The sequence below is a fragment of the Pristis pectinata genome, chromosome 16, assembly GCF_009764475.1.
Source record: "Pristis pectinata isolate sPriPec2 chromosome 16, sPriPec2.1.pri, whole genome shotgun sequence".
Lineage (NCBI taxonomy): Eukaryota > Metazoa > Chordata > Chondrichthyes > Rhinopristiformes > Pristidae > Pristis > Pristis pectinata.
This window is the reverse complement of record NC_067420.1, coordinates 30,029,413-30,044,564: the sequence shown is the minus strand read 5'-3', so window position 1 is coordinate 30,044,564 and position 15,152 is coordinate 30,029,413. Positions and strand designations below refer to the sequence as shown.

The window sequence follows — 15,152 nt, the reverse complement described above, 5'->3', positions numbered from 1 at the left end:
CCACAGCCCGAAGCTGAGCATCTGCCTGCAGAATCTTCCACTTTGTGCAGTGGCAATGATAGTGAGACTGCCATCTTAAATGGGCCTGAAGTACCCTGTAGGGTTAGTGCAGCCATGGGGATCTCATAAGGGCAGGTGACAGGCATGGGCTGTGTCAAACATAATCCAGCCCAATTCTTTCAGCTTCTCAGACAGTTAGGTAAAATGAAATCTTTTTTTTTAAACCTTTAGCAACCGTGTAACAGGACAATAAAAATTCAAGCCCCCAATTTACTGAAGGGTACAATGGATGTTCAACTGGATCCAGAGACTACTATTCGGGATCTTGTGGCTCAGTTTCAGAAGAAATTAGACTGCAGTAACTATGATGCTGCAAACACCAATCTCACAAAACGGTAACTAGCTTTTCTATCAAGGTATAAGAATTAGTGCTTCAGTAATGTGTTGGAAAAGTAGAAACATGGAGAAATAAGAGCAAGAGTCCTCTATTCAGCCCTTCAAGCCTGATTCACCATTCAATACAAGCATGATTGATCCTCTATCTCAATTCCACATTCCTGCTCTTTCCCCTTACCTTTTGATGCCTGGACATCAATCCATTTCTTTCTGGAAATATATTTAGTGCCCTGGCCTCCTGAACCTTCTCTGTTAAAGAATTCTACAGAGTCATCACTCTCTGAGTAAAGAAATTTCTCCTCATCCCACTCTTCCTGTAACCTGAGAAAGTGACGCATTCTAAACACCCCACATCTAACCTGTCAAAATTGTGTACTTTTCAAGAGATTTTTTTCTCATTCTTCTAAACTCCAGTGAATACAGACATAGTCAACCCATTCTCATGGGAATCCTGTTATCCCAGCAATCAGTTTGGTGAACCTTTGTTGCACTCTCTCTGTGACAAGTTATTACATTTCTTGGGTAAGACGACTAAAATTGCACTTAATACTTCAGGTGTGGTTTCACCGAGGCCCTGTATAATTGCAGCGAGGCATCCTGCTCCTGTTCTCAAAACCTCTTGCAATGAGGACCAACATACCATTTGCTTTCTTAACTGCTTGCAGCATATTTGCTTTCAGTGACATACGTATGTACAAAATACCTAGATCCTTTTGTACATCGACATGACCCAATCTATCACCATCCTGCCTTTCTATTTTTCCTATCAAAGTGGAAAACTTCTCATTTATCTACATCTGACATGTAGTCGCCCATTCAGTCAACTTGTTTAAATTGCTTTGAAGTCTCTTTGCTTCCACTGTATAACTCCACCCAAGTCTTGTGATGTTGGCAAACTTAAAAAGTGACCTTTGCTCCCTTCTCCAAATCTTTAATATATATTGTGAATAGCTAGAGTGAAATGGATTGTAATATTGCTCTTGTTTCATTTTAATAGTAACATAAATACCTGCCTTTGAGATAAAAGCTCTTATTCGTGGGTAGCAGTGAGGGGAAAATGCTTGCCATTCATTAGGCTAATGGGGTCTTGGTGACACCAGGTTACTGCATCAGGTCATCTGTGATCTCGAGTCAGCAAAGAATGACACAAGCTCTTTAATCAATCAGCTAAATAATCCTCACTGAAACATGCAAGCTACAAACAAAAAAATTATAAATTCAATTATATGAAGAAAATGAAATAAAGATTTTGGAAGAAAGTTGAGATTAAGGGAGGGAAAGGAGACAGATAAAGACAAAAGATTATCTTTAAGGAATTATTTAACATGAATTGGATTCTAGAAGTTTTCATTTGGCGGGACTGCTTAGCATGTCTCTGACAACAGCTTCTCTAAAATGCTGTTCAGTTGCATGTATGTGAATTCTTGAAACTGTTGTCCACTTTGTCATGGTGAACACTGTCACACTGTGCTATATCTTCAAACTAATGCAGTCACTGTTTAGTTTCATAATGTGAGAACCTAAAGAAATCTAATTTGTCTCTCCTACTCTACCACATCAAATAGTTTATGAAGGAGGAATTTGGCTTTGATACACTCCCGATTTCAGACAGAACCTGGGCAGCAGAGTTACTCTGGAGCACAGGTTGACGACACAAAAATCCCATTCTAAATTTGTCAGACCCAAGAGACTATGCTTGTACCAGTAAGTAGCTGGAAGGAAGTTTTAGTCAAAGCTTGGCCATTGTCATGTCATGATTGGCAAAGAGCTTTAGGTTACTGGGTTGCATTTAAATGCTTTATAGAATCCAAACCAACATCTGTTTGACCATTGCTTTGGATGTGACACATCCAAGGTGATGCAGTGGTACAAAAATGTTGATCCAACAGTAGTTCAACTTTCATTTCATACTTATAGTTCTAAGAACACATTGGAAATTGTGTAAAATGAAAACTTTGCAGATTTCATTTTAGATCTGTAAAATTTATTGAGACATCATAAATTCAATATCATTGAACATAATGTCTTTTTCTTCTTTTCAGAAGCAATGGCTCCACAGAATATTCAGAGTTTTTCTTGTATGAAGTGGGTGGTAATATAGGTGGGTAATGCACCAAATAAAATTTGAACATCAACATGTTTCTGGCATTTGGGGTCATAGTGAATAAAGTTGCTGGAATTTTTTAAAGTGGTGATGGACAAAATTGATTTTACTTAGCGTGGCCGTTTGTGGTCAACATCTTAGCCAAGAAACTGGGTTCTCTAGAACAACATATTGTGTGCTTAACATGATTCAATGTTAACTAAAGAATCTCTTGCAGAGTCAGATCATGGCTCTCTTATGAGTTCCATGAAGTCTGGGATTTTCCTTCCAGATCCAGCATCTGCCTAACACACTAATGCATGGAGGAGCTTGGACACGTGCCCAGAGCTTTTAACACTCCTCTGTAAGAATATAGGTGTAATATCGTGGAAACCAACAAGATTAAGGAGAAAAAAATTGTAGCATTTCACACTGTGAGAATCTGGTCTCAGAGATGTGTGTTGGTAATATTTTGATAATGGTATGTCAGTTAAAATAAAACAAACAAATATGCTTGCGTAGTAAAACAGCAATTTGGCTACAATACGGACATAGCTCTGCAATAAGATCTTTCATTTTAGAAAGATATTTGCATTTAAAGCAACATCATACCTTGCCACTATATATCTAGCACTAATTCGTACAATAGATTGCATATTCAAATTATATTGCAAATCTTATAATCAATGTAACTTCTATGCCCTTCCCTGCTGTTTACTCAAATGCTTGGATTATTGTTTTTTCTGACACTTTTGCTCCAGTGATCCCACCAAAAAGTATTAGCAAACTGTGATCTGAAGTGGGCTCCTTTAATTTTTTAAATGGTTCTTTAAAATTTGGATGCGCATTTGTTTTAAGTAATTTACTGGATTAATCTAATTATGATTTAAGTAAGTTTTTAGATGAGTATCTCTTGAATTTTTTTTCTCTTGGCTTTTTCCCTAATTTAATTTAGTGTAAAGGTTATCAATTGAGATCAATTCTTTGAGGTATAGAGGAGATGTCAGGGGTAAGTTTTTTACTCAGAGCGGTGAGTGTGTGGAATGGGCTGCCAGCAGCGGTGGTGGAGGAGGATACGATAGGGTCTTTACTGTTGGATAGGTACATGGAGATGAGAAAAATAAAGGGCTATGGGTAAGCCTAGTAATTTCTAGGGTAGGGACATGTTCGGCACAGCTTTGTGGGCCGAAGGGCCAGAATTGTGCTGTAGGTTTTTGTGTTTCTCTGTTTCTATCCATCCCATTTAAGCCATTGCTGACCAACACTGTTTTGTAATCAAGGGTGTCTAGATCTCAAAAGTCTAAAACCAACTATTAAACCCCCATTAATACACACAGAGTAAAACTGAAATCTTCCATAATTCTTGAACTCAAATGTGTAAAAATGCACTGAATCATTTTGGAAACCTTACTTTTGCATACAAATATGAAAATATTATCTTGTGCCTCTTCAGGCATTTTAAAATTATTTCAATTTGTTTCTTTTGCTAGGTGAACGGTGTCTTGATCCAGACACATGCATGTTGGAACTGTACAAGGTTAATCCTCAAGCTGAGTGGATCATTAGACAACGTGTAACATTATCAAAAGAAAGCTAACTTTTTATGAGCATTCACCATCTAAGTCCACAAAATTTGCTGGTTAAATAGTATCTGTACTTCAGATTATTGTTAAAAGTTTGAGACCTTATCAAGGTGAAGAAAAGGAGTGAGTACTTTTTCAAGGCAATCCAAGAAGCAATTTATCCAGTAAAGTATAGCACTTTCATTAAACAAGGGATATTTACCACTTGAAGGTAAAATCAGACCGGCATTTCTTATTTGCAGGTTTCTTGGCATGTGAATTTGAGAACTTGAATTTTTTTTACGCAACTCATGTTTAACCGTGGCTTTTTTTTATTGCGTGATGTTCAATTAGCATTGCCAAATATTACAAGGAAAATGTTTAACCTTCTGGAAGAGAAAAATAAGTCTCTTTCATGATGATATATATTTTCTTGGAATTTTGTTTCAAAATTTCTTTGGCATAACTTGGACCTGCTTGGAGAAAAGACATGAATAAGGTGGAGAAAATGGAACAGAAAGGAAAAGCTTGGCTTGTGCCAAAACATCCTGCCTGTCAATTATTTATTGAAGGACTAGAACGGAAGCATGAATCTGTGCCTGCAGTTTATTTGTCATGAAGCCATTTGCAATTGCACATACAGAGCAACTGGATCTTCAGCTCGGGACAGAGAGCTATAATTGTCTTACACTTTACGGCTTGGGTACAGATAATGTGATATGATTGTGGGAAAAATACAATTGTAAAAAACTAATGAAACTTGCAGGTCTTATTGTGTACAATATTATTTGAAACCTGTGGGCTGTGCAATTTTTTTTTGAAGCACTAGCCAACTTGTAGTTGCTGATTAACTTTTCCTGCTGAATAATGTTACTACATTTACATTTGGATTTTTATTTTCTATATGTCTGCAACCAGAATTTTTTTACATTTTGTTTAAACAACTATTTTAATCTGTTATTTTTGTCTGAGGTGGTGGTTATTTTTAAGACGATTGGAAGTATAATCTTTACAATATTCCTGATGTTAATGCTTGCAAAACATTTATTGGAAACTTTGGAACTGTGCCAGTGTAATAATGTTAAGATTAACACTTCTGATTTTAAGAGTTGATCACAAGTTCCAAGAATCTTTATCACTTAAATTTGCCCAATAACTAGTGTATTGAAAAGCTGGGTGCAACTGAGTTATACAATCTCACAGCCTTTGATCCAGAAACATAAACTTAAATCCTCCGCTACCATGGTGGGATTCTAAATTCAAGCAATGAAATAAATCTGGTGTTTAAATTTAATTTTAAAAAAAAACAACCATTATACTCTTGAATTGTTGCAAAACCCAACCTGGTTCACTAATATCATTTAGGGACGGAAACCTGCCATGTTTACCCAGTAAATGTGACTCCAGACCCACCAATGTGATGAATTCTTAAACTGTCTCCTTATTTAGGGCAATTAGCAGTGGCTAGTAAATGCTAGTGTCAACAAAAATGTCCAGATCCTGTGAAACAATAAAACATGGTCTTTTCAAACATTCAGCTTATTCTTAACAAATACAGATGTAATATAACCACTATTTGCAGATGCATTGAGAGCCATAGTACACCAGGTAAAGAGCAGTGAAAATTTTGAACCTTCATCTATTACTGTTGAATATATGATTGTGTTTGTACCTTAACCATGGTCAAATGTTGCTGCCTGTTTGTGTTGGTTTGATCAGCAAACTCTGGTCAAACCTGTGGAAGAGAGTGCAGAAATTTGATGTTACTTTAAGTGCAAATAGAGGTCCAGTGATCTCCAAGGCTAATTTATAAAAATATTCTGGTCACAAAATTGCCGCTCCCACAGACTGAAATTAATAGTGTTTACTTATGGACATAGCAGCAAGTTGTTCAAATTAAGATTTTTTTTTGGTGCACAAGCATCAGTACACACATTTTAAAAGTTTTATTTGTGTTAAAAGTAGTGAATTTACTAAAAGAACTGACAATTATACTCTAAAGTAAGCGGTTTATTAATAGTTTTTTTTAATGTTGTTACTTACAATAAAGTTAAAATGAGTTACAGGTAGAAGACAACTCTTGTTTAAATATTTTTTGTGAAAAATCCATTTACATCTGTACAAATAACATTGCACCAGATTAGCACTCTTAAATACTTCAAATTTTGATGCAGAGAAAAGAATAAACAATTACGTTCTATTAAGTTGTTTGATTGTTGGAAAATTTAATATTTGTGAGTACACGAATGAGTTTGAATGGAAATTTGAGCCACTACTTCACTAGAGGAAAAAAAAATTGAACCCAAAATGGAAACTGCCCTGAGCTAGAGTCAGAGACTCATATAGCACAAGTGGTCCATGCTGACCAAGGTGCCCCATCCAAGCTAGTCCTATTTACCAGCATTTGGCCCATTAACCTTTTAAATCTTTCCAATCTATGTACCTGACCAACTGACTTTTAAAAGTTGTTGTACCTGCCTCAACCACTTCCTCTGGCAGTTTTTTCCACACCCACCACCCTTTGTGTTTACAAAGCAAAATGTTGCCCCTCAAGTTCCTATTAAATCTTTCCCCACTCACCTTAAACCTATACTCTCTCGTTCTTGATTCCCTAACCTTTTGGTGGGGGGGGGGGGGGGGAGGAGGAGGAAGAAGAGAGAAGGAAGACTGTGTACTCAACCTACCTATACACCTCTGTAGATCGCCTCTCAGTCTCCTATGCTCTAAGGGATAAACTCCTAGCCTGTCCAACCTCTCCCTGTAACTCAGTCCCTTTCCAGTTTAATAAGATCTTTCCCATAGCAGGGAAACCAAAACTGAACACAAAACACACGTGCAGCCTCAACAGTGTCCTGTACATCTGCACTATGACCTCCCAACTTTTATACTCAATGCCCTGACTGCTGAAGGCCAGCGTGCCAAAAGCACTCTTCACCACCTTGTCAACCTGTGACTTCACTGTCAGGGAACCATGTACTTGAAGTCCAAGGTGTCTCTGTTCTCCAACACTCCCCAGGGCCCTGCTGTTCACTGTGAAAGTCCTACCTGGCTTTGACTTTCAAAAATGCAACACCTTGCACTTACCTGAATTAAACTCCATTTGCCATTCCTTGGCCTGCTTACTCAGCTGATCAATATCCCCCTGTAATTTTTGATAACCTTTTCCATTGTCCAATGCACCACCTATTTTAATATCATCTGCAAACTTACTAACCATGCCTTGTACATTCTTATCCAAATTGTTGATATGGATGACAAACAACAATGGGCCTGAGGTACATCACTAGTCACAGGCCTCCAGTATGAGAAACAACCTTGCACCATTGTCCTCTGCTTTCTATCATCAAGCCAATTGTGTATTCAATTAGCCAGCTCTCCCTAGAATCCATGCAATCTAACCTTCCAGAGCAGCCTACCACATGGAACCTTATCAAAGGCCTTACTGAAGCCCATATAATCCACATCCACTCCCTGCCCTCATCGACTTTCTTGGTCCCATCATTAAAAGAACTCAATCAAGTTTGTAAGACATGATCTTCCATGCACAAAGCCATGCTGACCACCCCTAATCAGCACCTGTCTTTCCAGATGCACAGATACCATCCCTCAGAATCCTTTCCAGTAAATTACTTACCACAGACTTGCTGGCCTATAGTTCCCAGGATTTTCTTTGCCACCCTTTACTTAAGATACAACATTCACTGCCCTCCACTCTACAGGTACCTTGCCCATGGTTAAAGATTATGCAAATATCTCAGCCAGGGATCCTGCAATTTCTTCTCTATCTTCCCACAGTGTTCTTGGATATACCTGGCCGGGCTCTGGAGATTTGTCTACCTTCATGCTTATAAGACATCCAACACTTCTACTGTACTGTAATGCAGACCCCAACACCTTTCCATTTACTTTTCCTAGTTCCGAAGTCTTCATGTCTTTCTCCACAGTAAAAACAGGAGAAATATTCATTAAGGATCTTGCCCATCTCCTGTGGCTCCACAAAAGATGTTCACTTTGTTCTTTGAGGGGCCCTATTCTCTCTCTGGTTACTTTTTTTCCCTTAATATACTTATAAAATCTCTTAGGATTCTCCTTAATCTTCTCTGCCAAAGTTATCTCGTGTGCCCTTTTTGCTCTCTTGATTTCCTTCTTCAGTACACTCCTACATCCTTTATACTCCTCCAGGGATTTGCTAGACCCACACCAAGGGAACCTGACCTATGCCTCCTTTTTCCTGGCCAGGACCTCAGTATCTCTTGTCATCCAGGGTTCCTTCTCCTACTAGTCTTTCCCTTCACTTTACCAGGAACAGACAGACCTTGAGCCCTTATTATCTCACCTTTAAAAATCTCCCACATGCCGGAGGTCCCTTTGCCCATAAACAACTTACTCCAATCAACCTTTTCAAGCTCCTGAAATGTCCACCAGGGTTTTGCTTGCACACACCCTGGTACATTTAACACCGATTTTCACATCAATTTTATGATACCAAACTAGACTGATGTTACCATTTCATTTAACTGAAGAACACAGAATTAAGTGCATTATCTAAGTAGTTAATCCTGAACAAAGACCACGTTAAGCAGCCAATGTAACCTGTAGATAAAAGGGACACAAAATTGCATGTACCTTATTAGCTTATTGTTGTTTGCTGAACTGCAGAGTAAATCAATATCAGTGTACACCTGCTGATTAAAATTATTTAAGTGGGGGACATTGGTTTTGGACTTGGAGTTTGGCCATTGGTTATGGACACCAGATGTTCGCCCTCAAACTGTATCCAGACTTGTCCTGATGCAGGGTCTTGACCTAAACGTTGACTATCCCTTTGCCTCCACAGAGGCTGCCTGACCTGCTAAGTACCTCCAGCAGTTTGTTTTTGCACCAGGACCTGTGTCCTTTTCTGTGTCCTTTCTCTATCCTATGGGGGACAGACAGGCGATTCTGTGGCTGGAAAAGAGACTTCAGTTTGGTAGGTTACCTCCCTGGTGCTAGGGTCAAGGATGTCTTGGAGCGGCTATAGGACATTCTGAAGGGGGAGAGTGAACAGCCAGCAGTGCACGTTGATACCAACAACATTGGTAAGAGAAGAGATGAGGTCCTGCAACAAGAGTTTAGGGAGCAAGATTGCTATTTAAAGAGAAGGATCCCTCTGTAATCTCTGGATTGCTTCCAGTGCCACGAGCTAGTGAGTATAAGCATAGAAGGGTATGGGCCAAGTGCTGGGAGATAGGATTAATGTGGATGAGTGTCCACTGGTTGGTAAGGATATGGTTGGTTGAATGGCCTGTTCAACACTATATGTCCCTGACCCTATGATTTTAAAACTGTGTGTATTCACTTTGTTTTAAAATACAAACTTCATCCATAATTTAATCCTTTGGATTAAAAAAGGTCAAAAATCCAAAAGGTTATAAAAGGAATTAATTTGGTAAAAGTATTCATTACTAGAATAAGAAGGATGTAAAAGTCATTGAGAGGGTGCAGGGGAGATTTACCAACGTAGCCCCAAAATGGAAACTGCCCTGAAATGTCCTCTAGGGTTTTGCTCGCAGGATTAGGGATTCTATCCACAGGTTAGCTTTGAGAAACTGGGGTTGAGAGGAGTTTTCATAGAGCTGTGTTATGCCATCTTTAAACAAAAGCGATTCCCTTTATCTCATGGTATAAGGACTGGAGGATAGAAATTTAAAGTTTCAGACAAGAGGTACATGAAAAGTCCCAGGAAGAACGTTTTTAAACAATGACTGACAATGACCTGGACATTTTTGCTGTTGAGGTTGGTGGAAGCGCAGATAAACAATTTCAAAAAGAAATTGTATAAGCACTTGAGGGAAAAGAACTTGCAGCTCTTCAGGGTTAAAGAAGGGGGATGTGATAGATTTGCTCCACAGATGTGGGCCAAATGGCATCGATGAATGGCCATAGGAAAGCATGCAGCTATACACACATATTTTAATTGCAAATCATCTGATTTATTGATAAATTGCTAATGGCAACCGTTGCTACCAGAGAAAATTCTCTTTTGATGCAAGCTGCAGTGCTGGGTGTGAGAATTCATAGACGCAGTTTAATATTCAGCTTCCAGTTACAATTTCTTTTAATGGCCACACAAAATGATCACTGAACTGCTTTCGCCCTCTTGTGGTAGATGGTAAAATCACAAGTGCCTCATAATTGATTAAGAGGCTCAAAAATTAACTGTGCTGAAACCAAAAACATAATCTGGGATCAATTGGAAAAATTTTGCAAAATAAGGTATAGAAAATTAATTAATCTAATTAATCGTGCTGAATTCGAATTCGAATTTTCATAGGATGGTTTTGTTGTAAATTGCAGCAACCTTATATTTTGTAGAAGAGACTATCCTGATCATTGATGGTAAATGAGATGGTAGTTTGGTAGGTGGTGTCTGGAGCTATTAGCAACATATATATTGATGTTAAAATTTCTGGAACTAGGTCATGGTGTTTATTTGGCCACAACAATGGTGGCCTCGTATCCTGGAAAAGTTTAGAGGAGATAGTCCTGGATGGAGTTGCTGAGATGAACACACCAAAATAGTGGCCGGCTTTCTCCGCCACCTGTGTTGATCGAATCTACCTCAGTTGAAATATTTGACTTTTGCTTCTCATGGATTAGAGACTGAGGAAAAACTTGCTGGGGTTCAAGCACATAGTCACCACCAACCAGCGGTGCTGACTATGGGTGAGGACAGGATTGACCTTGACAGTGTCAGAACAAAATCCAGTAAAAATGGATAGAGCTTGGGCCAACACTGCACAAGTCCGCAGCAAAAAACGATTTCTTAGAAGATATCAATAATGTTCAATATCAGTATTATATGAAATTTGACCAGTTCAAACTTGAAGAATTAATGCTTTTACCTCACTAATAAATAAATCTGAAGTCCAAACATCCAGATATTCACATCTCATAGGTGTAGTTCAGATTGCAACTGGGCAGAACTTTATATTACTTTCTTTTTATCGAAAATTTTATCTGGAGTTCGCAAGAAAGAAGTTTGTACATTTGTGAAACAAACCCATGAAAAGGATTCCACATACAGAATGGTTATACTGAGATTAGGAAAGCTGATTCAAACAATTGCTAATTATTCTAACGACTGACAAAAGCAGAACAGGAGATACTTGACTGAAAGTAATTTTAAGTGAATGCTAAAGTTGCATGAGTTCAACCTATAATATAAATCACTGAACATGAATGCTAAACTTAAATTTCAGTCCACAGAAAATGACCAGATTCTATGGAGATTAGATATTCAGTAGCTGGATATGCACAGTTGTACTGTCAGTTCAGACTTTCATGTTGCTGTTTGAAACACTGTCCATAGATTGTGCTGTTCTGCTTTTGAGTCCATCTTCCATACCACTGGTGATAACTCGCCCACTATTGTGGGCTTCAGCCAGTTGTCATGGCTCCTATCAGTTTTCGCCCAGGATCCAATTGCAAGTCTTTGTTCCAAACATGCAATTCAAAAATTAAAACAAAATGCCTACAAATGAAACATGTGCTGAATGGAGATGTGTGCCATCATTTCTACCTGGGATTTGATATGCAAATAAGCAAATTAATTTTCAACTCCAGCATTGTGTAACTTCACAAATGAACATCGATAAAGGACGTTCAGGCACAGAGCTTGAGTAAAGTAGAAGCATAATGAAGCAGAAGAGAGGAAAGGAGAGAAGATGTAATAGATTTATTTCTTGCATGAGGTTGAAATCAATAAGTAAAAAAAATTAGGGAATTCAGATCAAGAAATTATAGTCAAGCAACGTCTTGCACTTGTATAATTTCTCTAACGTGGACAAGTGCCCCAAGGTTAACCCACAAAGTTTGACCCTGGTAGGGTTGACTGAGCAGCAGGTGGTTACTGTGATCTCAAGATGGGCATGAAGGCAAATACTAGACTAAATAGAGAAAGGTACAAATTGGGAGTTTGAGCAGGGGTGAACTCATCCGACATTTGCCTCAGTGGGTTAGAAGCCCAGATGTAGCCAGTCTGATGATTTCAGTGACAAGATAGTCAATGAATTCCTCACATGTCACTGAAGGCAAGAATAGAGGTGATAGGGAAGGGATTAAGAGGGGTTGCAGTGTGGAAGTGATGTTGACAACTCTCTTTGCATTTCAGGATGGTCATGGAATGGTGAGCAAATTTTTGAGAGTATGGCTTGATAATGTTTTATATGCACCAAGCAGATTTGATGGTTAAGCTAATACTTTCAACTTACTAGCTTAACTTACTAGAGCAAACAGAATGAGAAATATTAATATTTCAATTTGGACTAAGATATCATCGGTGCACAAGAAGGTCTGCTGAGCTGATTGGTCGATACAGAATATTAAAATTTTGTTTTCAGGTTTGGATCTTGCAAGTGCCGATGGAAGTACACTGGGGAGGTGGGTGCAGGTGGTTCTTCCACCAGGGGCAGACATAGAAGGAAGGAGGATTGCTAAGAGGTAGGGGATTTGGAAAAGGAAGTAACACAGTTGACCCTATTTGTTATTGAGATTATTCAAGCAGTAAGGTTGCACATGAATGCAAAGTCAAAAGATTGTCTGTGATTATGGCCTCCGAAGTTCATACAGATACGGAGAAAAGGGGAGATGAGAGAACTGAGGAGAATGACTCGGATGGATTGAGATGAAAGTTGAAATCATCAAGTATAAGAAGTTTAAAAGAACAATACTATGAATGCTGGAATCAGAAATAAAACACAAAATCCTGGAAATTGTCACCATGTCAGACTGCATCTTTGGAGAGAGGATCAGAATTAATGGCTCAGGTCAATAAACTTTCATCTGAACTCAAAGATGAGCAGTTGCTTGGGGCAGAAATAGAGGAAGGAAAATGGTGATATGTTGTTGAGAAGTCTTATTGTGGAACTTTGTAGATGATGGGGAAAACAAGAATGTTAAATAAGGTGGAATAAGATGAGCTCTTGCAAGGATTTGGAAGAGTCAGAGGAATATGGGAACTGACCTTAATGTGACCCAGTTTGAAGATAATCTATAACAGTTACAATGGTGTTTGTAAGGCTGGAAAGCTTTTGGCTTTGAAAGGAGACAGTATGGAGCTGATTAATAGAGGTATATAATCTAGCAAGTTATATGGGAAACTAAAGATGTGATGGTAGACAAGAGGACAGAGGTTCAGACTATTAAAATGACCAATTCCAAAAGCCTCTTCCTTACACTAAATGATCAATAGATAAAATGATCTCTCAGACAGAGTAGTGGAGGTAAAAACTCATTAAGAAAAATTAAGAAAGGTTTGTGGGAGCTTGCCAATCCACCTGGATATATGGGGTCTGGCAAGCTTAACAGACTTCTTCATTTGTAGTCATTCCTCAGGGTTTCAAAATGTTTGCAGTAAAGTCTTTTAGAATGCTTGCCTGCAATTCAGGCCAGTCAGTTAAAAGGTATGTTCAGAGCTTAAGAGGAAAATGGGTTGATTCTTTTTGATTTCTGTGTAATTACCCACATATAGACATTAAAAAAGGGATGTTTAGATTTGTCTAAGTTGATTCCATGATCTGTTGACTTACCAATCCTATATACATACTTCATTGAGATGCTGGTTACCAACGGTGTTTAAATTGCTTAGAAATTGTTCTACATCTCAAAAACATGTTAAGCCGCTGATAAACACTAGGTTAATCTATGTTTTATCAATGGACCCATACTATAATAACATATGTAACTTTTTTGCACACAAATTTCTTTCTGAAAGCAGGAGGAACACAGTTGGGTCATTGGGCAGGTATTGTGATTGTGAGGGGTCCAGGAGCCAGTGGAGAGAATATCAGAGCTTTGGTCGGGATGGGGTGGGAGAGGATCAAGACCTTGAGAGCCAAGTCAGGACATTAAGAGAGGAGTTGGGCCATTAATGGGGGGGGGGGGGTGTCATGAGGGCTATGATTGGCTGTGGAGAGGGCTGGAGGGTTGGGGATGCAATCAGGCTGTGGTCTGGTACTATTTATTTTTGTAACTTATGCACTTTTTATTTATTTTTGTAGTTTTGTTGTAATTTTATGACCTTGCACTGTACTGCTGCTGCAAAACAACAAATTTCACGTCATATGTCAGTGATAATAAGTGATTCAGAGGAGACTGACAGCAAACAAGAGTGTGGTTGCTGTGAGTGGCATTAAAATCATAAAGGCAACCAACCTGTGGGATGATGCCATTGGTGAAGTCCATGGCAGTGAGCCAGGTAAGGCCATGGTCTATAATTTGCGCAGAAGCAACCCCACTTGTCTTGTGAAGATCTACTCCCCTGTGAGTGTCCAACTACACATTCACAAACTAATATAGGTGAGTAATGTCCAAATGTACGCTGAAGGCTGTTTGCAACCGCTCACTTTCTGAGTGTCCCCGTCTATCAGCATGCCCATTAACACAGACATGAAAGTAAGCCTGTAAATCATAGTGATAAGAAAGTGCCCAACGCTATGTTTGCAATATGGCTGTACTGGTAAGAAACTTACATGAACTGTACAGGTAATGAATTTGATTTACTTTCATTCCTGCCTACATGCAAAAGAAATTACTTGACATTGTGTCCCACGTGAATTGACATGCTTGGAGTGGAATTTCAGTGCAGGTCAGGCACTAAGATCTTGGATTATAGGAAAAAAAGTTCTAGACACCATCTTTTGGCATTTGAGGAAAGGCAGAAGAAAATTCAAACAGGATATTGACATAAGAACGAGATTACTGAAAAGTGAGTTCCTCTTGTGATAGCATAATGAGCCATAATTTTGTTGTGCAGGGGTATCTAACATCATCTACCGTTAATCAATAAAATTATTAACAGTATTGAGCCTGACATTTTAATTCTTAATTTTTTTTTGCATGGAAAGTGCAGGCTGATAATGTCACAGCACAAAGAATTTGGAATCTGAGTGAAGATGACAAGCAAGAATGCACCCTCTTAATTAGTCAGATTGAAGAATTGTGTTCTGAGCTAGAAAGGTGAGTGAATCCAATTCCTTATCAGGGCAGAAAGAAATAGAAAGATGGAAAGAAAGATGGGATTAAGAGAACGCGAGAAAATAGAGACAGAATGACAAACATAAAACAAAAAT

The 15,152-nt window shown here is 38.6% G+C and overlaps 1 protein-coding gene across 4 annotated transcripts in view; it reads left to right on the top strand.

Moving 5' to 3' along the window:
• LOC127578826 (rho GTPase-activating protein 18-like) overlaps nucleotides 1–6,216 on the top strand; it is a 90,961-nt gene extending 84,745 nt beyond the window's left edge. For all 4 annotated transcript variants that reach the window (XM_052031315.1, XM_052031316.1, XM_052031314.1 and 1 more), the window contains exons 13-15: nucleotides 232–395; nucleotides 2,439–2,497; nucleotides 3,970–6,216. In XM_052031315.1, the coding sequence (XP_051887275.1) occupies nucleotides 232–395; nucleotides 2,439–2,497; nucleotides 3,970–4,076 (330 nt within the window). In that variant the 3' untranslated portion in view covers nucleotides 4,077–6,216. The remainder of the gene's footprint in view (nucleotides 1–231; nucleotides 396–2,438; nucleotides 2,498–3,969) is intronic.
• The last annotated feature ends 8,936 nt before the right edge of the window (nucleotides 6,217–15,152 follow it).